The sequence below is a fragment of the Rhinopithecus roxellana genome, chromosome 16 (assembly GCF_007565055.1).
Source record: "Rhinopithecus roxellana isolate Shanxi Qingling chromosome 16, ASM756505v1, whole genome shotgun sequence".
Lineage (NCBI taxonomy): Eukaryota > Metazoa > Chordata > Mammalia > Primates > Cercopithecidae > Rhinopithecus > Rhinopithecus roxellana.
In genome coordinates this window covers 68,084,714-68,105,987 of record NC_044564.1, presented here as the reverse complement: position 1 = coordinate 68,105,987, position 21,274 = coordinate 68,084,714, and the positions used below count along the sequence as shown (strand labels likewise).

At 45.1% G+C, this 21,274-nt stretch overlaps 1 protein-coding gene across 1 annotated transcript in view; it reads left to right on the top strand.

The window, feature by feature from the left end:
- The first annotated feature begins 1,244 nt into the window (after positions 1-1,244).
- C16H9orf92 (chromosome 16 C9orf92 homolog) overlaps positions 1,245-21,274 on the top strand; it is a 55,670-nt gene continuing 35,640 nt past the window's right edge. Inside the window, exon 1 of the mRNA XM_010355022.1 lies at positions 1,245-1,306. Within this exon, the coding sequence (XP_010353324.1) occupies positions 1,245-1,306 (62 nt within the window). The remainder of the gene's footprint in view (positions 1,307-21,274) is intronic.

The following is a 21,274-nucleotide window of genomic DNA, read 5'->3' as shown; positions in this document are numbered from 1 at the left end:
CCAAGGGATGATTTATGGTGATTTTTACAAAGAAGTAAAGCAGAAGCAATTATACTCCATTTAGCAATACTAGACACTCATAGATGAACATGTTTTCAAGCACATGAACCCTCAGATTCTTCTCTGGCATAGAACCTGAAATGGAGTTGTACAGGATAAGATGGGCTTTGTGCTCAGGCAGGCCCGGATTGAAAGCCTAGCTCATCTACCCACCAGTTGTGTGATATCGGGCAAGATACGTAGCTTCTAAGTTTCCTCATCTGTAACGGGGGCTCATAGTACTTACCTCATGGGGTTACGTGAAGATAAAATGAGATCACACATTCAAGCTGAGAGCTTGGCTACTGTAGGTGCCACTTTTCCCTTTTAACTGGGGACATCAAAAATAAGCAGTTAAATGATTGAAAATGTACAACTGCTTGTGTCTTCCTAACCGATGCCTAGGAATGTGTTACCTGTTTTTGTCTCTTCAGAGAGGTGGGAGGGGAGGCTGGAGCCACTCCCCTGCATCCCAGGAGACAAAGGTGAATGCAATGAGGGCTTGAGGCAAATGTGTGGGAGTCTCAGCCGCCCAGAGCACAGAGCCCAGCCTGCTTGCTGTCTACCAATGCTTTGAATTTATTTTCTGCCTCTGGGGAAGCTGCTGTTGACTGTGTCCATTAAGCAGGCTTGCAGGATGTCTGCTGACCCCAGGTTCCTTCTCCCCTGAGGAAGCCCCACTGCCTCAGAGAGCAGCAGAGGTGCGCTGCTTCCCAGGGCTTCCCCAGTCCAGAGGGAATGTGTTGGGGGGAAGTGGGCTCTGGGCTGGGACATAGGGGCATGCCTCCGGGACACAGAGCACGACCCTCTGTTTGCCGACTCTCTGATTCTCTGGCTGGAGGAGCAATGAGGAAAATCAGAACTAAGAATACGTGCCCCTTGAATTGTCTGGGATTAATTAGGAGACTGATAATGCACAGTGAGTGCCTAGGATGAAAATGAGTTATAGTCTCGTTACTAATACAGCTGGGTGGATGATTAGTATATAAAACAAGGCCACTTCTCAATAAGCCAGAGGTCGTTAGGTGTCCCCATAGGGTGACTTAAGCCAACCTTGTATTTGTGAGGAATTCCCACTGATTTACCAGGGAGTAGGAGCTAGCAAATCAAAGACATTTTGCCTAGTTTAGTAAATAAAATGCAAGGACCCTGCATGGTGCTTGTGTTTGTTGTTGTTTTTTTTTTCCTCATAGAAAATATTTTCCATGGAATTGAACACCAACATTAAAAGTAAAAAGGGGGTGGGAAGAAGAAACCTAAAACCAATGTAAGTTGGAAGCAAACTAGTATTCATTTCCTGTAGAGGAATTTTATACTTTTTAATGGAGTTACTGTGGCTTTTTATTTCAGTAATAGGTGAAGAGTCAAAGTATGAGGATTTAAGGCTTCCAAGTGTGTGCAGTTATATGAACAGACCCTTAAATTTGCCAGCACGCCCCAGGCACTGCTCCTGCACAACTAATGTCTCCCTCACCAGGGCCAGGGCAGAGGGCCCTTTGACTCTCCTGGAAGTTATGCAGGGATAAGGGGAGTGTCAGGAATGCAGGATTAGGCCCCATAATTGAAGCTGTCATTAGCTGAAGAGGCAGGCGGGCTTGTGAGCCTTTCCGAGTTTGCATTTATTACAAGATGAAGATATGGCTCCTTTGGTGTAAAGGGGGTAGAGGGAATTTCTGCAAGTTGGCAATATCTACCCCCCGCCACCACCTTTTTAAGTTGGTTTGTTCTACAACCTTCATTATGCTCTTCTTAGTAGATCCCAGAAATCATCCTTTACAGGATTTTATCTTTTGAGGAAGGCCAGCTGGAACCTTGTGAAATGATTCCCATTCAGCATGCAGCCACAGACAGCACCAATAGTAAGGTTGAAATATTATTTTTGTAAATTACATGTGGATGCAGCAGTGCCACTTAGACACTCCTTACTGGATGATAAGAATAGAGACCATGGGGCTGAGCATCCTCTAAGGCATAAACAAGCCAGGAAAAGGAAAGACCTTAAGGCTGTGGAGAGAAGAGTTTACTGTGATCATTCCTCATATCCATGCAAGAGGCATTCTAAGTACACCTATTCTTTTTCTATTTAATTTTCTTTTTACTGTGGTAAAATATAAATAACAAATTTAGCATTTTTAGGTGTACAATTCAATGGCGTTAAGTACATTCACATCATTGGGCCACCATCACCACCATCCATCTCTAGACCTTTTCCATCTTTCCAACTGAAACTCTCCTCATTCAACAACAACTCCTTCCAGGCTCTGGTCACTGCATCCCTCCAGCCCCTGGTAACCTCTATTCTACGTTCTGTTTCTATGAATTTAACTACTCCAGGTACCTCATATAAGTGAAATCACACTATATTGTTCTCTTTGTGCCTGACTTATTTCACTTCATATAATGTCTTCAAGGTTCATCCATGTTGTAGCACGTACCAGAATTTCATTCTTTTTTAAGGCTGCATAGTATTCTGTTGTAGGTACATACCATCTTTTGTTTATCCATTCAGCCATCTATGAACACTTGTGTTGCTTTCACTTTTTGGTCATTGTGAATAATGCTACTATGAACATGGGTCTATAAATATTTTCTCCAGACTCTGCCTTCAATTGTTTTGGGCATATACCAAGAAGTAGAATTTCCAGATCATACAGTAATTCTATTTCTGATTTTTTGGGGAGGCTCCATACTGTTTTCCATAGCACTTGCACCATTTTACATTTCCACTAACTGTGCAGAAGGGTTCCGGTGTCTCTACATCCTCACCAACACTTGGTATTTTCAGCTGGCTTTTTTGTTGTTAATAGCCATCCTAATGGATGTGAGGTGGTGTCTCATTGTGGTTTTGATTTGCATTTCCCTAATGATTAGTGAATTGGAGCATCTTTTCATGTGCTTGTGTATAAATATTCATTCCAGTCCTCACTTCAGTTCTTTGGGGTGTATATCAGAAGTGGAAGTATGCACCACTCAAACGTTGGAGCAGCCCCCATAAAGACTTGCTGGGCAATACTTTGAGTGGGTTATGACAAACCCTGAGGGCATAAGAAAACTTCAATCAACCAGAATTCTAAGAGGTAGAGAATATTCTGGCTAACAGAGGATTAATTAGATCTTTTCATTTTTGTTTCAATCATGCTTACTAAAACTCTTCGCAAAATATTTTATTCTGTTTCTTAGGTGGGTTCCACAACCTGTCCTAGGAGAATTTTCATTATCCTAGAGGAATAGTATAGCATGACCACCTGGCAACTAGATGCTTAATGTGCTGTCCTGGAGTTTTAGATGAGAAGCATCAAATATGTTTAGCCATGTTATAGGCCAAAAGGTAACGGTTGCATAGGACTGTGAACCTGGAGTCAGTTAAGTATTTGGGGATGTGGTTTCAGAATAAAAGGTCGGTAGCTCTTCTTTCTGGCAGTGACTGGAGAGCAGGGCCTGTTGTCTATTAAGGCCACTCCTAGTTCATGAAAATAAAACCATGTCAACTTCATATAAAAGAATGTTTATCTTTCTGGTTCTCCTAGGAGGGAATTGGAGGGGCCAGGCTGGGAAAGTGTCTTGTTGATCCAAATGTGGTAGCATACCATTGATGTTTCAATGGAAAAGAAAATTGTATTCAACATTCATCTTTTGTTTCTCCTCATTGCAAATGAGGAATAAGGCAGTTCTACATTTATTCATAATGATATCCCTAGCACCACTCTAGTGCCAGGCCATAGCATGTGATCAATAACTATTTATTCAATGATCAGTGATGCCTGCTCCTTTAAAAGACTGCCCTGTTACACCTCATTCCCATGTAATGTCAAGATGGTAGTTCTCTATCCACATTGGGATAGAGAGTTTGGCTGGTCAAGCTGGGTCCCAGGTGTTGCTAGTGTAGACACGCCCACTTTTCACCCCTTATTTGCACCTGTTTGTGACTGTTCCTTTAACTGCCTGGGTAACATTTTCTTTGGGAAAGAGGCAGAAGGAAAAGGGAGATACTGGCTAGCATGCAGGAACAGCTATTTTGAGTCTGGTCTGGCAGACAGGGTTTGAACCCACCCCTAGAGGAATAAGAGCCGGAGCACAGGAGAGCTGCTCTCCTGAGAAGGTGAGATTTTGGCATGGATCCACTGCTTTGGGGCCCAGGTGATCCTGCAGCCATGGAAGCTTCTATCCTCCTCTTCCCTGCAAGGATCCACAGCCTGCTCTGGGCACATCACAGATGGCAGCCTGGGTGGGAAATGGCGCTCTGGGGACGCTCACTGTCCTGGGGCAGCAGGGGCTCCTTTAGGCAGCTCTGTGGGAGCCATAGAGGAAGGAAAGGAAGAAGATGTAGGAGAGGAAAGAAATGCGGACACCTGGTGCCCACAGACGCTCCAACAACAAACTGCAGACTCGTGCAAGCTCCTTTCTGGAGATATATGCAGGGTTCAAAATCATAGCTTGCTGTGTGTGTGTATAATCACCAGCTGCTGAGACCTGGGTTGTATTTATTTGTGCTCTAAATTACTACCTTTGTACCTACAAGCAACCAAGCACAAAATAGATACCCACTTCAATAGCAACTAGACAAGGTAAAGGACAAACTCCACACCAGAAAGTCATCTATAAATTCTAAACAGACTCATCCACAGCTCGGCACAAAGAATGGTCTTTGTGTCAAATCAAAATCCCAGGTTTGAATAATGATGATAATAACAGCAGATACTTTTTCACAGTGTTCCCTGTGTGAAAGGTACAATTCTGAGTAATTTATATGTTTTAATTAATCCTCCCAACAGTCCTATGAGATAAGGTATCTTACTACAGCCACTGTACAGAAGAGGAAACTGAGGCTCAGAGAAGTTAAGTAAAATCACACAGTCAATATGCGGCAGAGTTGGGATTCAAACCCAAGAAGATGGCTTTATACCATCATGAGATATGATAAAGATATCAGCTTCATTGAGTTATAATTTACATACCATAAAACCCTTTAAAGTGTATAATTCAGCAACTTTTAGTATGTTCAAAGTTGTACAACCATCGCCACTATCTAATTTTAGAAAACTTTTATCACCCCAAAAGAAGCTTGATATCCATTAGCATTACTCCCCATTCCCTCTTCCCCCTCCTCGTGACCACTAATCTACCTTCTGTCTGTACAAGTTTGCCTATTCCATGTTGCACATAAATGGAATCATATAATACATAGTCATTGTGTCTGGCTTGTTTTTCACTTAGCAAGATGCTTTCAAGGCTCAGCCATGGTGTGGTATGTATCAGAATGTCAATCCTTTTTATGGTCAAATGATATCCCATTGTATAATTATACCACATTTTGCTTATCCATTCATTAGTTGATAGACATTTGGGTTGTCTCCACTTTGTGGCTCTGATGAGTAATGTTCCTATGAACCAACTATGCTGTATTGCCTAACAAAAGTGTATTTAAAAAAATAAAACCAGAATATATTTCACATATGATGACTAATAAGTTAATTTTCTGGAAGATTCAAGGATTGCCTCTCTAAAGCCAGGCAGGCACTCCTGTGCCTATCTGTATTTAAGGGGCTGATAAAGGTGGCAGAGATGATGCCAGATGATGGATATAAAAGTGCTTTCTAAAACTTGAAAGCAACAGTCCAAATATTGGTCATGAATAACATGAGCTTGTCCAACGACTTGAGAGTTCTAGTTAGAGGATAGTTAGATGATTAAATGAGGTTTTATTGTTAAAAACACTATTTATTTTAAAAGGTTCTACGCTGTGTTAACTGGGAGGCAGGAAAAGGGCCCACTTTGTATCCACAGTGAGTCACAATGGGCTGTTCCATAAATGTCATCGTGCGTCTCAGGGATACTAGTTTCTCTGCTACCATATTCCTCTTTCCTATTTGTTATTCACTTTTGCTATCTTATTGATCATTCCTCATATAAAGAAAAGGAAATTTTAAACTCTCTGATCCAGTTAGGAATGTGTTTAGCTGCATATAACAGAAAACGTAACAGTGACTTAAACAGAATTGTATTTTCTTACATAACAAGACATCTGAAGGCTGCTTTGGCCTCCGTGGTGTCGGGACCAATGTCTCTGCTGATGTTAACCTTTCTCTCATGTTCACAAGAGGCTTGCCTCACCTTGAGTGGTCATGTCTGTGTTCAAGACAGAAAAAGGGCTTGGGTAAGGGTGGTGTCAGGAGAGCTGAAACTCTCTAAGAAGCCTCCAGCTGACTTGTGCTTCTGTCTTGTTGGCCAGGAGATCACCAGGACGGCTGGGAAATACCATATCTAGATTTTCCAGCTGCTATAGCAGACAGAGGTGAAGAAAAGGGGGGTTGGATAGGTGCCAAGTTATTATTATTATTTTTAATGTGTTAGCCACACCCACCTCTCAAGAGAAGCTAGGAAACCTAGGCAGGTGGGAGGAAACGGTAACAGCTCTGCTCTCTGAAGGAAGAGGCTGGCACGGGCCCCTGGCTTTTCCAGGGGTTTTGCTCAGTGAAGTTCTTCATTTGCCATTTCTGCTCTCAGACTTGTGATTTCACTGAAACTACTCATCTCCCCACAGACACTGGTTTGGCTACATAATGGTTGAAGGCATGTCTGGATGTTTTAATGATGTGACCATACTGCATTGTGACATGATGTGGTCCCGAGACACTGTGCCCAGAACAAATCTGGCTGGCTGAGCCATGTCTAAATCTCAGCAAGTTTGTCCAGGGTTGAGGGGCCAGCTTGGAGTGTCCCAAGTGTTCTGCCACAGGCTTTCTGGATCTATTCCTCATTAGGATGAAGATGCTGGAGGACAGGACCCAGCACTCACAATTCTGTCTATTTCCCTTTCCCTGCTACCCTCCCCCACTGTACTGGAACAGTCCTGGGCACGTATGCGGGTCTCAATAAATGCTTGGTGGATAAACTCACATTCCTGGTGACTGGTCAAAGATGTGTCACTTACTATGAAGTGTGCCAAAAAAGTCACTCACTCACTTGTCCAGTAAGCACTTTAGCAATTTAATCTGTGAACCAATTACTTCAATACAGTTTCCAGAAATAGAGTTGTTCATCCTTTGAAGTAGGTTAATTGTCAACTGATATTTTATCTTTGTTGATTCATCTGACAATTAGGGCTTCTCAAGTGTCAGGCACGGTGCTAGGTACAGAGGAGCACAGAGAAAATCATAACACTGCCCACGAGGCCTCAGAGGGGAGTGGGCTAGACAGGCACGTCAGCAATGCACCTGGGTCTCTGAAGGGCTGCACCAAAGCTCTGTGGACCAGCAAGGAAAGAGTGATTCATGGCAGGGAGGAGTTGTGGGGTTGTGAGGTTAGATTGGCTGCTGGAATCTCCTTCCTTAGACATTCTAAGCTGACTGCTGGCCTGGTTCCTCCACGGGGGTCCAGAGGCCTGACTCCATCTGGCTTCCTCACTAGATGGGCTCACTGATGAGAGCACACTGCTTTCTGGAGCTTGTCCATGTATGCTCCAAGTTGGCTTTTTCAAGCAGCAGGATAAAGAAGAACATGAAGGAGAGTCAGAATGAGGTTCAGGAAGCCCAAGGCCCAGATCCCCTCTCCGAGGAAAGCTGGTGGCTCTAGCCTTCTTCAGTCCCCAGAGACTTTGGAGGGGATGGGGTGAGGTGTTGCAGGATGTCTGGGAAGGACTGTCTACAAGATGCTCACTGGTTAAGACACTCTGAGGGTGGAACATTACAACACAACTTTCTTCACAAAAATAGCAATTTAGGAAATCTTACATTCTCATCTTACATTTAGGCATCTTACATTTTCATTCAATGAAATGGCTTTATGGAGTCCTATGTGGAGAGTGGAGGGGAGGCATATTCTTGGGACTTAGATGACCCATTATGTGAATACTGGAACAGCCCTGAGAAAAATGCCACTGCGCTGTAGCCTCTAAAGGGTTAATATCAGGGTATATTTGAAACTTGGCAGCCAAAGGCAGCTATGTGACCTTTTATTGTGAAATCAGATTGGAAGCTATAGCACAAAGCTGGGGGTGGAGAGTGGAGCCAATGGCCCTGAAGACTGCAGGAGCGGGACCCTCACACCCTGTGGTTAGTGACTGAGTTTGAAAAGCAAGCCAGAATGAAGCCTGTATCTCCAAGGGGCATTTCCAAACCAGTAATTGAAGAGTTTTTACAAATTAAATTTGTACCTCTTGCTATCCTTTAATTTTTAGTATGCACTAACACGACAAATTTGCTAAATCTGGAAGTTGGTAAGCAAGCATGTAATCATTGGTAACTCCTTATCCAAGAATCTCACTGAATATTTCGTATGCTGCCTCATTAATGCCTGTCCCTGCCCATTGATCTCTGGCAACTCTAGGGCATTGCTTACTCCTATTTTACAGATGTAGAAGATGAGGGAGAGAAAATTAAGTGCTTTCATGGAGAATTAATCATGCAACAGAACCAAGAGCTCTAAGTGTTCTGGCTTCCAGTTCTTGGCCTTGACAGTGAAACTGAGCTCCTTTTTTCTTTTTTTCTTTTTTCTCCTAGGAACAGCTAGAACTTTCACTTTATGGGGCTAACAAGGAAAATCACCATTTGCTGAAAAGGTAGTGAAATGCCTACTTCTTAGCCCTCTGGAGCCAAGGCAAGTTCCTTGAAAGTGCTTAAAGGCGGTTGATGTAATCCAGATCCAACTCTTTTGTCTCAATTGCAGTGGTGGCTCAGCCACAACTAACCAAAAAAAAGTGGGGAGCAAAATCTAAACCTATGACTGAACTGAATTCCCTGTTTCTTTGATTGAATTTACTGGCCAATTAATTACAAGAGTTGAACTGGGGGTGAAACTTCCGTGGAAGAATTTCATGCCTTTCATGTGTTTGGCTTAAAAATCTATACAATGCATAGGGCTGGGTGGGGGGTAAAGTGAGTCAAAGAGAATGCTTTCCAAGCCATATGCTTGTCCTCCAACGTGACCCCTAGCTACCTCCAAGCTCTCAGACAGTGGAAGGCCATAGAGAGTGAAGAGGTGAATTCTGAGAGTGGTAGATAAAGCGGGGAGACTGCCTGATTCCTGTTGAACTTCAGACCCAAAATGTATGGCATAAGCAAGAAACTAGAAATTGGCCTAGGAGGCAATGGTAATCATTTTTGGTCAATTAAGCCTAGAAATAAGCAGAGATTTTAAAAAACAAAAATTAGACTCAGAAGTAAGCTGTAAGAGGCTACGGCTCTAAACCAAGGGGTTTGTTCTTTGTTTATTGAATGCTATTAGGTTGGTGCAAAAGTAATTGCGCTTTTTGCCATTAAAAGTAATGCCAAAAACTGTTATTGCTTTTGCATCAACCTAATAATTAATAAAAGATAATATTTTTCAACTAATATTTTGTACCAGACTTGGGGCTAAGCCTTCACACACATTATTTCACTTAATCTTCACAAGAAGCCCAGGAGAGAACTACTCTGATTATAATTTATCTTTTATGGAAGAGGAAGTGAGGCTCAGAGAGATTCAGTCACTTCCCTAGGGTCTCAGAGATTGTAAGGGATGTAGGCAGAAGTTGAACCCTGGTCTGCCTGACTCCGGGGACCACGTTCTTTTTTTTTTTTTTTTTTTTTTTTGAGACAGAGTCTTGCTCTGTCGCCCAGGCTGGAGTGCAGTGGCCGGATCTCAGCTCACTGCAAGCTCCGCCTCCCGGGTTTACGCCATTCTCCTGCCTCAGCCTCCCGAGTAGCTGGGACTACAGGCGCCCGCCACCTCGCCCGGCTAGGTTTTTTGTATTTTTAGTAGAGACGGGGTTTCACCGTGTTGGCCAGGATGGTCTCGATCTCCTGACCTCGTGATCCGCCCGTCTCGGCCTCCCAAAGTGCTGGGATTACAGGCTTGAGCCACCGCGCCCGGCCCAGGGACCACATTCTTAACTATTTCTTCCCTGTTTCAAAATTTATTAAATATCCACCATGAACAAGGTGCTTCTAATGTGTTGTACAACTACATGAGCCCCTCAAGGTTGCCTTAAATGTGACCGTCTTGTTTTTTGTCTTGGGCTACATCATGAAAAGTCAAACATTACACTCGCTGAGATGTAAGAGACAAGGACCCTGAATTAAGACATTTTTGCTGAGAATGAAGTGGAAGATTCCTGGAGATCCTAAGGAAAAGAGAGTCTCAATATGATAAATCATATGAGTACCTTAGGCTCGAAGACGAGGAGTTGGGAATGAGGAAGAAAATGGCCTCAGGCAAAGACAATAAAACTTGATTGTAGTTTGACATGGTGGCAACTTTCCTTAAAAGAAGGAGGAGCTGGGAGAGACACGGTGGTGAATAGAGGGAAGAGAGTATGTTCAAGTTTCGCGCGCGCGCGTGTGTGTGTAAGACATTCCCTGAGTCTGCTACAGTTAAAAGTGATGGAATAGAGGAGGTCATCTGGAAACAAAGTGCAGAGGTAGTACAGAGCCCCAGGGAATAAAGCGTGGCCATGGAGGAGGTGAGATTAATCAGCTTCGCCTAAGGCAGCCACCGTTAAATAAAGGATGCAGGGGGAGGAGGGGAGGCATTCTGGAAAGTCTAGGGTCAACAGTGGTTGCAGTGACAGCTATTCGGGGGCAAGGGAACAAAGATGGGAAGACAGTGGGGGGAGCCCAGTTTGCAAGAATGAGGAAACAAACACCAACCAGGAAATCAACGGAGGGACACAGGCAGGAGAAGGGCTGTATTCCTCCCTAGGGGGTGTTTGGGGGGCAGAAGTTGCAGGTGGGAGGGTGGCAGTTAAGGCCTGTATGACCACAGGAGGCAGAGGAAAGCTTGGGGCAGTCATAAAGAGGGTACTTAGATGTCTCTCTAAAAACTGAAGTTCACTGTGGCTATAAACTGTGAACAAATGTGCCCCAGGCATGTACAGCTTTGGTCCATCTGGCCAGCTCAGTGCTTACCACACAGAGACCTGATCTGGTCATTAGAGTGACTGCAAACACCAGCCTAAATCTACCACAACCTGTTTCTGGGAGTTTGCTTTCTGATGGAGGAGGCATCTGATAGACATGGGTGAATGAGGGTAAAAAAATTAAATGCTACAAGAAATGGCTCACTCTGTAAAGAAGTCATTTTTTTTTCCAAGTTGAAGGCCCAGTGAGCTTCACTTTGCACCCGAGTGGCATAAAGAGGGAGGATGTGGGTTTTGGGTCAGAAAGGCTGGGGATTGTGACCTGGTCCTGTCACTTTTGAATTGAGCCTGGGCTGTGATGTCCTCACAGTTTTCATCAATGTGCAGAGTTAGCATCCAGACAGTGGCTGACAGCAGAGGGGGCCTTACCTTTGCTGTGGGAGTGGCAGGGAGGTGTGAGGGCAGAAGAATCTGGTAGGACTCAGAGAGCCAATTTCCCAGAGCCAGATTTTACAATGGTGTTAAGTAATAAAAAAAATATAATTTTATAGTCACCCTTCTTTTCCGTATAGCCAGGGAGGACAAATCATATCTTGTTTCAAAATAACAGATGCCAAATTTTAGGAGTCTGAGAGCTGGGGATTATGTGATAATAATATGAGGGTCGATCTGTTTTTTTAAAAATAAGTTTATCATGGCATATTTATTATTACAGTTATTCATCTCTCTTTATCTAATCTATCCTATCTGTCTATCTAGCCATCCATCCATTAATCCTGGCTGGAGATACTTGGCAAACTGAGAGACCCTTATCCCTACCTTCTAAATATGCAAGTGTGAGCTTATGAAGTACAAAAAAAGTCGATTTTATATCTGCTTTTAGTGCCACATTCAGACTGTAAAAGCTGCTGTTAAAAAACCTTTAGGTAAATATTTGAAATATTCTAAAACTGACATTCTGAATGATATTCTGATGCCACTTCAATAATGTTTTATAAAATTCAGAGGAAAAATAGAATTAAGTAAATTTGAACTTTCCCTTTTCCGAGACACTTAAAGGCCGTACTATTTGCATATTCTAATGTGGGATCACTGTGGCTGGAGGTACAAAGCTTCAAAAGAAACTGTCCCTAGCAGGCCAAAAGAGCATGAGCCCTTATGGCCTCCGGCCTTTCATGTGTATAAGACAAAAATCAAAGTCTTTCCTTTTCAAAGTGGCTTCTGTATAACCACTCACCACAGTCCATGCTTTCCAGAGCTGTCTTTGGAAGCACAATTAGAAGGTTTAAAAACCAGAAACACAAGCTCCATCCTATTTACACATTTAAAGTAAAGGTCATTCTCAGAAACTGGGCTTCCCAGCTTTCTCCCCCTGAAATCCCTTAAGATATGTAATACCAACATAAAGGGAATCACAAATCCAGTTTTCAGAAAATGGCATTAAATATAGATTTAAACTTTGACCTTTAGTCCCAAGTGAGAGGACAAAAAATTCTCTTTACAGTGAAGGGCATGTTGCTACTAAGCTTCAATGAGTAGGAGAGAACCTGCCTGGTAGTAGCCAGGATTAAGAAGCGCCAATCGATTTACCTCCAATGCAGGTGTGCTGCAAATCCGCTGGGCCCAGATGCAGCGCGTGATTGGGCCAGGCTCATCTATATTCTAGAGTTTGTAGAAGTAGCTTCTGGGAAACGGGGGTCTTCTTGGCTTGGGGAATTGATGTTTCCACAGCAATATTTGAAATGCATTCGGAGCGTGCAGGAATCAGAGATGGAATACACAGGGTCTCCCACTCCACATTAGGGTCATGAGTAATAGTGGGAAATCCATGGGTAGCAGAGTGACGGATTGGGCAAACAGGGAAATCATGGAGACCCAGAGCATTCATATTTTTACATTCCTTATTACCCTGATTGCTCTGCAGGTGCTGACCAGGGCCCCAGGCTGCTGACCCACTCTGCAGCTCATCTCCCTGCTACATCATTGACAAGTTGATATGGGGGCCCAGGTGATGGCAGAGCGGGGGTGGGTGGATGAAGGGCAGTGGGTAATGGAACTTATTGGAGAAAGGGACTATTGGTTATGTGCACACCCAGAAACAGAAGAAGAAATGTTCCCTGACTATGGGCTTTGCTAGAACAATTAGAGAGGTAATAAAATATACAGGAAAGAGCACTGGACTGGGAGTCCATTTGTTTTGCTTCTAACTAGCAGGGTGAATTCAAGATGGCTAAGAAGCACATTTTTTCATTTCACTAGAGACAGTGACCTTTCGCACAAACCTGATCTTGCTGATCTTATATCCATGGTTGCCTGCTCTGTGCCTGGCTGATACAGGGTACTTAGCAATGTTTGTTGATTGGATAAATGAGGGAAAGAAGAAAAGTATTTGTTGCATGTGGCCCCGGCACTCATCCATTCTCTTTAAAGATAAAGAAATGAAAGCATGAAGAGGTGAAATAATTTGATCGAGACCCCACTCCTTGTCAGTTGCAGGAAGAGAAAAAAAACAAGGTATGCTGCAAATAATAACAATGATGAGGATGAGGGTTAAAATAATCAAGCACTTACTATTTGCCAAGAGTTGTGTTGTTTGTGTTAGTGATTTCCTGTTCTGTATCCAGGGCTTGGAAGCCTGAACACTGTATCTCCCAGACGTCCTTGCCAGGTTCGGTTCCATTCTGTCAATAGGAAGCACTCACAGAATATTGGGAAATGGGAGCAAAAAGTCATTATTTTGATATTTTTAACTAATCCAGTGTCTTGTGCTGGTGGCTGCAGCAGCAGCAGCAGCAGCAAACAACAGCAGGTGACCATGGGGCCCCTAACATAGCTGGTGAGTGACAATGCCCTGGGGTTTGTTCAGCTCCTGGGCCCCTGCAGTGACCACAAAGGCCCAGGTCCTTGCTTTCTCATCATGGCAGCCAAGGTAACAACAGTAGAGGAAGCAGAGGCACCATAGCAGCCCCATGGGGCAGAGCGTGTGAGCTATGGGCAACCCACCTCCCTATGGGCTTCTGTCCCAGAGGGCAGGGTTTTCCTGTAGGTACCTATCTCTGAACAATACTGCCTTCCTGGTTTTGCTCCAGCAGCCCTTCCAAAACATTCATACCCAAGCACTGGTATTAAACTTCCTTTGTTGAAATACTCAGGGTGGTTTCTGTTTCCTGACAGGACACTGACTGATACTACTTTTCGTGGCTTATCTCACTGCATTCTCATAGAAGCCTGGGAGAGATGAGCTATTAAAACTATACTTCCTATTCACAGATGAGGTAACTGAGGCTAAGAGATGCTAAGTGGCTTGCCCCAGGTCACAAAGCTATGTGGTGGCAGAGTGGGGACATAAATCAGGCCCGTCTGATGGCTAAATCCATGCATTTAACTCTGCCCCTCAAGAACGCCTCTGCTCCCTGCCCCTAGGTGAGTTTATCAGGGCCTTTTGGGTATTCAGGGACGGTAGCTTCCTGCCTGTGCTGTGTGAGACTGGCTTGCGTGGGACCTCTTCAGAATGCCCTTTCTCCAGAGCCCTTGTTTTCTGCCTCTGACCCTGAGCCTCATGATGCAGTCATTTCCTTCATAAAAAATGTTATAGGGACTAGTCCCTCTTTTAACAGCAAAAATAGCACAGGGCATGGCACTTGTTGGCAGGAGAAGCCAGAAGGTTACTTCAAGTGAGGGTTGCAGGGAGGAGGAGGGAGGAGGATGAACAGGCTTAGGGTTATTACACAGCTGACAGGGGCCCCTGTTCTGTCAGGGCAACACTGAGGGCCCTGGGCCCTGGCTGGGATGGGGTGAGCCGAGGGCCAGGATGGAAGGAGCTGGTTCATAGATACAGTTTAGAATGGTGCCGGGCTGTGAGTACTCAGTGTGGTTAAAGAAAGAAAGGGCCATGAGGCATTTGGTGCTGCAGGAGACACCAGGCTCAGGGGACGCCTGGACCAAAAGGGCTGAGGCAGTACATATCTGCACTGGGAGGGAAGAGCTGGGAAGCCAGCACAGACACACTGTGGCGGGTTCCAGGGAGGAGAAACAGACAGTGCAGGCTCTGGGCTTTGAACAGCCTCTGGAGGAAGGGGTAAGATAAGAAGTGGCTGTACGGGAGGGAGCACACACCTAAAGCAGGAGAAAGCACAATTGGAGGTATCTTCAAACTAAATTCTAAACTCCCAGGATAAATCCTACAAAATTTCCTGTCTCCCTTCTAAATGTCTGAGAGCCACTCTGAGAGCCTACAGGTGCCATTCAGCATTGAAGCTTCCTCCACAGGAGACAAATCCAAGGAATAATTTGGCATTCTCTGTATTAGTCCATTTTCACGCTGCTGATAAAGATATACCCAAGACTGCACAATTTACAAAAGAAAGAAGTTTAATGGACTTACAGTTCCACATGGCTGGGGAGGCCTCACAACCATGGCAGAAGGCAGAAGGGATCAAGTCACATCTTACATGGATGGCAGCAGGCAAAAAGAGAGCTTGTGCATGGAGACTCCTGTTTTTAAAACCATCAGATCTCGTGAGACTTATTCACTATCATAACAACAACATGGGAAAGATACGCCCCCAAGATTCAATTACTTCCCACCAGGTTCCTCCCATGACATGGGAGAATTGTGGGAGTTACAATTCAAGATGAGATTTGGGTGGGGACTCAGCCAAACCATATCGTTCTCCTTATTCTTTCCAGCCTTTCTCCATCTCTCCATAAGCTCCGTCCACCTCGCCCCGTGCCCCGACCCAGACCTCAGGACTCCATCTGTACTGTGACTCAGTAAGGAAGCTCCTTTACATCAGAACCTTGCTGAAGGAACCTCCCTCATACCCAAGTCCATGTCTCCTGTTCCTCTAGGTTCCTGCCATTGGACCGGATAGCTATTTTGATAAATGCTCTTGAATTTAGGATATCAATGGCTTATTATAACTTAAAATGTTCCCCTTCCAAAAAGCATTTGTATTTTAATACAAACCTTCAGCACTTCATTCAAAGGAGTAATGTGGAATTTCAAATGTCATTGACATGAAATTTATATCAGTTAAGAATGCCTTTGGCTGTAACAGAAAGCCATACTACAGTGGCTTAAAGAAGTAAAGGTGTTTATGATAGACACACATTCATACTCACACCCACATCTACGCAAATTGTTGATTCGTCGGTCCAGGGCTTATGTGGCAGCTCTATCGCATCACTACAGGCCAAACTTCCCTTTCTCTTCCTGCTTCATCCCCATGGTTGCAAGAAGATCACATGAAGTATTGCAACCACGATGGGGCAGAGGATGAAAAAGGTGGAAGACACAGAGACTACCTCCTCAGGAACTTCTGCCGACATCTCATTGGCTAGAACTGAGTCACACAGCCAACCCCCAGCTGCAAGGGAGCCTGTGGAAGAGAGTTTTTAATTTTTATTTATTTAAAATAATTTGGCATGGTGACACGCAAAATCAAAAAGGAGGTTCTACTAGTAAGTGGAAAGGAGAATGGATGGGGGATTGGCAATAACAGTGTCTGCCATAAACAGCAGCATGCTAAGGCTGAAGGGACCTCAGAGAACATGTTGTCCCACCCTATTCCTCTATGGAAAAGGTGCAGAGGGAAGTGCTGAGAAGGGAAGGGAAGGACCTGTGTGAAACCACACCAGTCTCTGCCTCTCAGCCCACTGCCCACTCCATCACCCCACGTCTCATCTCCTAGAGCCAAGGGGTGTGCTTTAAATCAAGGAAGAAGAGGTCCCCCTTTCTCCGGTGGCCACCCACACTACCCATTGCAGAAAGCCCCCCTGCTGTCCTCTGGTACAGTTAGAATGGCTTTGGTTTTTTACATTTTTTCTTTGCCATTTTAACCATTTCTAAGTTTAGAATTCAGTGGCATTGACTACGTCTACAATGTACTTCTTGTGCAATCATTGCCACTATTCTGTATTTTGCTTTTCATTGCTAATGTAATGTTGGGTTTTCCAGATGCAGGGTTCAGAGATGGAGATTGGAAATAAAGGCAGTGAAATGTTTAATTCATTCAAAAACACAAAGAGCTTTTACTATTAGATGTGTCTAACAGTTTAGAAAGACATGTAGTTTCTTCCTGAGAACATGTGGTTTCTGATCTGGATTATTTATCCCCCTCCAATAAATGTTATGTGTAACTCTCTTGCACAGAAATCTGGTATCAGGGCCAAGCTGCCCCATCTTTTATTCAAGGGCATCAGTATCAATCCCCTTGTGTTTGTACTCAGCTTCTACAAATAAATTATTTTCTTTGAATGTTCTGGGGGCCATTTTGTGATTTGGGGCAGATGAACACACCTCTGGATTCCTAATCCCTATGAATTGGGCCATGACCAGAAAATGATGAGAAATTTGGGGGAGGTAAAGACAGTTTCCAGCCCACAAACAACCTTCCACTCTTGGAAAAATTCCTCTGAGTCTCACGGGTGGAAAATGGAGTCCTGTAACTTCAGTAGACGGTAAGACTCTGGAGAGAGACAACTGGTGCAATTTCCATCTCTTGAAACATTTAAAATGTATCTGATCAAAGGAGGAGAAAATTAACCACAGTGTAGGAAACTGGCAGGGGGACGGACAAGATGACCTAATTTGCCTTTCCCATTACTAATTTCAGTAGGAGTCGTCTCTGGGAATTCCACGCTGAAATTCCAAGGCAAGAGCTCCACAATGGGAATTTGTGGCTTCGGAAAATGACACTCTGGACTCCTGATTTTCGAAGCCTCTGCTGTTGTGTCCTTCGTGGTTTAGCGTCAAACTAAATTCTTCTCAGATAGACACACGAGGCCTCATTCTTATCTACATAATAACTTTGGAGAAATTTTCCCTTTGGGTTTCAAAGGATGTGATTTAGGCCTACGAAAGTTGGGGCTATGCAATGAATTTATTACTTGCTGAAATAAAAATCAACACAAACACGTCTTTGCCTTAACAACAACAACAAAAAGAACCCACCCCACTTAGTTGTTTTACCAATATCTGGATTCAATTAATTTTTAACATGGAAGTAAAGTCCCTTTTATTTTTTTTCGCCTTTCAAGCCAGACATTTATTTTTAACAAGGGATGAAATCATCTGAGAACAAAACGGGACATCTGTTACTTTATATCTGTTTATTTTAAGTACTTAAATCTGAGTTTGATTTCACACAATTTTGACATTGTTGCTTCATTAATAATCCTTACGTAATTGCGACCTCAGAGTGAGCACTGCGATTGCAGCATTCACTTCTCATTAGCGCAGAGTCTCATAGGAAAGCCAGAGTCACCCTGGGATGGGAGAGGCTTCCACGTTCAAAGCTGGTCCAGACGCTGACCCCAGCAATAGCAGGAAATCACCTCAAAAGGCTCAAGGAGAAGGCCTCTGATGGAGCCCCAACATGAAAAAATGATGGCATGTAGTCTGCCGTTCATGTTTGCGTGGTCCGATTTTGCAGTTGTTGGATGGGCAACCTAGTGGCAGCAGTTGTTGCAAGAAAAAAGATTGCATATGAAACACATAGAACTAACACCTACATATGTGTACACAACAGTGTGTTGGACCATAGGTACCACTTCATCTACCAAGTCAACTAACCTGCCTTCCAAAAGCCCTGGGATGCAGAGTGGTAAGCAGGTAGGAAGTATGAGAGAGTTGCAGAGCTTCACAGAGAGGGGCTTTCTGGCCACAGTGTGGCTGGCAGATGGGTGTGGCCTGGAACCTGGGGCTGAGAATGGAGAAATGGGGCTCAGAGATGGGAATTTGAAATAAAGGCAGTAGAATTTTTAATTCATTCAATTCATTTGCAGAACAGGTACTTCATGAGTCCTATGCCAAGCACTGGATATACGTGGTAAACAGCTGATACTTCCGTTTATGAAAGTTAAGAGATTAGGGAGCTATGAGAATGACAGAGGGGTCTATTTGAGATTTAGGTGTCATAGAAGGACACTCAGAGATAAAATTTAAGCTGACACCAGAAGGATGGGAATGAGCTAGAAACAGGAAGAGGAAGGGAAAGAGAATTCAAGCCAGAGGAAACAGCCTAATGGAAAGCCTGGAAGGGGAAAGAGATTGGCACGTTGGAGAGACAGAAAGGGGGCCAGTGTGGCTGGAGCACAGTGAAAGGCAGAGAAGGAGAGGAGGAGGAAGACGGTAGAGATGAAGATGGGAGTCATGCCTGGTTTTACAGGCCAAGGTGAGGCATTTGGATTTAACTGTATACACAAGGGAACTTGTAGTTGTTAGTAGGCAAGTGAAATTATTGGGTTTATGCCTTCATGCTGGCCATAGAGGGGGTGAATTACAAGGAGCAAGAGTCAATGCAGGGAGGTGAACTTTGTAGGCTGCTGCTGTGGTCTAGATATGGGTCACAGTGGAGATGGTGGGAAGGGGGCAGGCAGTCTTTAGGGTAAGATCAGCGGGGAATGCTGATGGACTGGATGTGGCAGTGAGGAGGAGTCAGGTCGCCAGCCAGAAACCTCTGTGGCTGGTGGCACCTTCTGCCTGAGTATTGCTCATGCCCACTGGGGTTGTTCTGACCACTTGGCCCAGCAGGCTGTGCACTACTCATTTTGCACTACTGGCCAGGATCCCACACCTGCCAAGCAGGAGCCAGGTACAGAGTGGCGAGGGGTGTGTGGGTAAGCAAGCATGGGGTCCAGCCACTGTTCACAGCTAGGCACACTGGCTGTTGTGGCAGGGCAGGCAACTCCATGTGCTGGCTCTGTGCAAGGTTGCAGCTGGACCAGATATACTATATGTGGTTTCCTCTAAGGGCACACATTTCTGGATGAGGGGAATGCAGTGCTGCCTGGAAGCATGGAGATGCCAGGAACCACAGAAACCTAAAAAGGTGTCACAGCCCTGGCTTGGGGAGCCCCTAGGTCTGGGCTCTCAAAGGGCTCGAACTCTTCTCTCCTTGTTGTCTGCAACATGGTGAGCAGGGTGCAGGGGGCGGGGGGTGTGTTTCAGCCCTGTTTGTGTTACAGCTCTCTTAGTTCCACCATTTGGTGGGTACTGAGTCCTATTCTGTGTCCAGGAAGAATGAGGGATGTGGACAACTGGAGGGTTTGCAAGGAAGAGAAGAGCTTTACTGAGCAGCAGAACCGTCCTCAGGAGACCCAAAGTGGGTAGCTCCTTCCTGCAGGCAAGTTGTCCCCGTGAGTGTCCAGCTCTTAGAGGCGAGGAGACTTGCAGTGGGTAGCTCCTTCCCACAGGCAGGTTACCCCAATGTCTGTGCAGCCCTCAGTAGAGAGGAGACCTGGGGTGGGTAGCTCCTATCCTCAGGCAGGTCACCCCATCATCTGCAACCCTCAATGGAGTGGAGACCTGGAGTGGGTTCCTATTCATAGGCAGCTCATTCTGTCCTCTGCCTGAGTCTGGCTGAGTCTGGGGTTTTTATGAGCTTCCGAGGGGAGAATGTGTGTGCTGACTGATCCATGGGTGGCCATAGGTGGGCCCAGAAAAAGCACCATAAATTCTCACTCTGGTCCACAGAACTGGCAGCCTGGCCCTCAGGCTTCAGGCTGTCCCTGGCTTGAAGGTGGGACTTCAGCAGGGGCCTACCCCTTTCCACCCAAGAGCCTGTCTACCTCCTGCTGCCATCCATATGTCATCTATGGTGTCCATGGTCCCCAGGCTGTTCAATGCAAGAGGTGCCTGCAGGCCCACAGCAAGCTGTCCTCAGCCTCCTCTTGGCCTCTCTCCCATGCTCTTTGGTGCCCAAAGTTCAGAGGGGGCCAAGGCGGCAGAGGGCTGGCATGTTAGCTCTGCCTCAAGCACGTGCACACCAGACCAGGTCGTGATAGTGCCTGGGCTGAGCCACAACTTTGCTCTGAAATCAGAGCTGGTGCTGTGAGTGGGGAAAGGCCAGGCAGCAGGAGCAGACACTTTGAGCCTGCAGGGACAGAGGGTTTTCCCTGGTCCCCAAGAGCACAGGGATGCCCAGGTCTGCAGCCATGGCTGGGTGGCTGCAGCTACACCTGGGAGGGTGGGGCTTCCACCCCTCCAACTTGAGAGGGGGTAGAACTCCCGCCAGCTCCATAGAGTGCACTGCCCCAGCCACGAGTGCCCCACTGCAGTTGGTGTCATGTCAGCAGCCACTCCACACAGGCTGCCACTGCCATCAGAAAGATGAGGGACCAGGACTATTGCACAGGCTTCTGAGTCAAACATCTCAGTGAACAGTGGTCCTATTTGTCAAGATGGGAAAGGTGGGATGGGGTAGGCAGGGAACTAGGTTGTTGGGATAGGTTTGGGGATGAGAAACAAAATATTCTGTTTAGGACATGTTGGCACTGAGATGTCAAATTGGCAGGCAAATATTTGAGTCCAGAGTTCTTAAACAGGTCTGGTTTGCAGATATAAAATTGGAGTTGTTGACAAGTAGATGGTTTTTAAAACCATGGCAATGAATGATG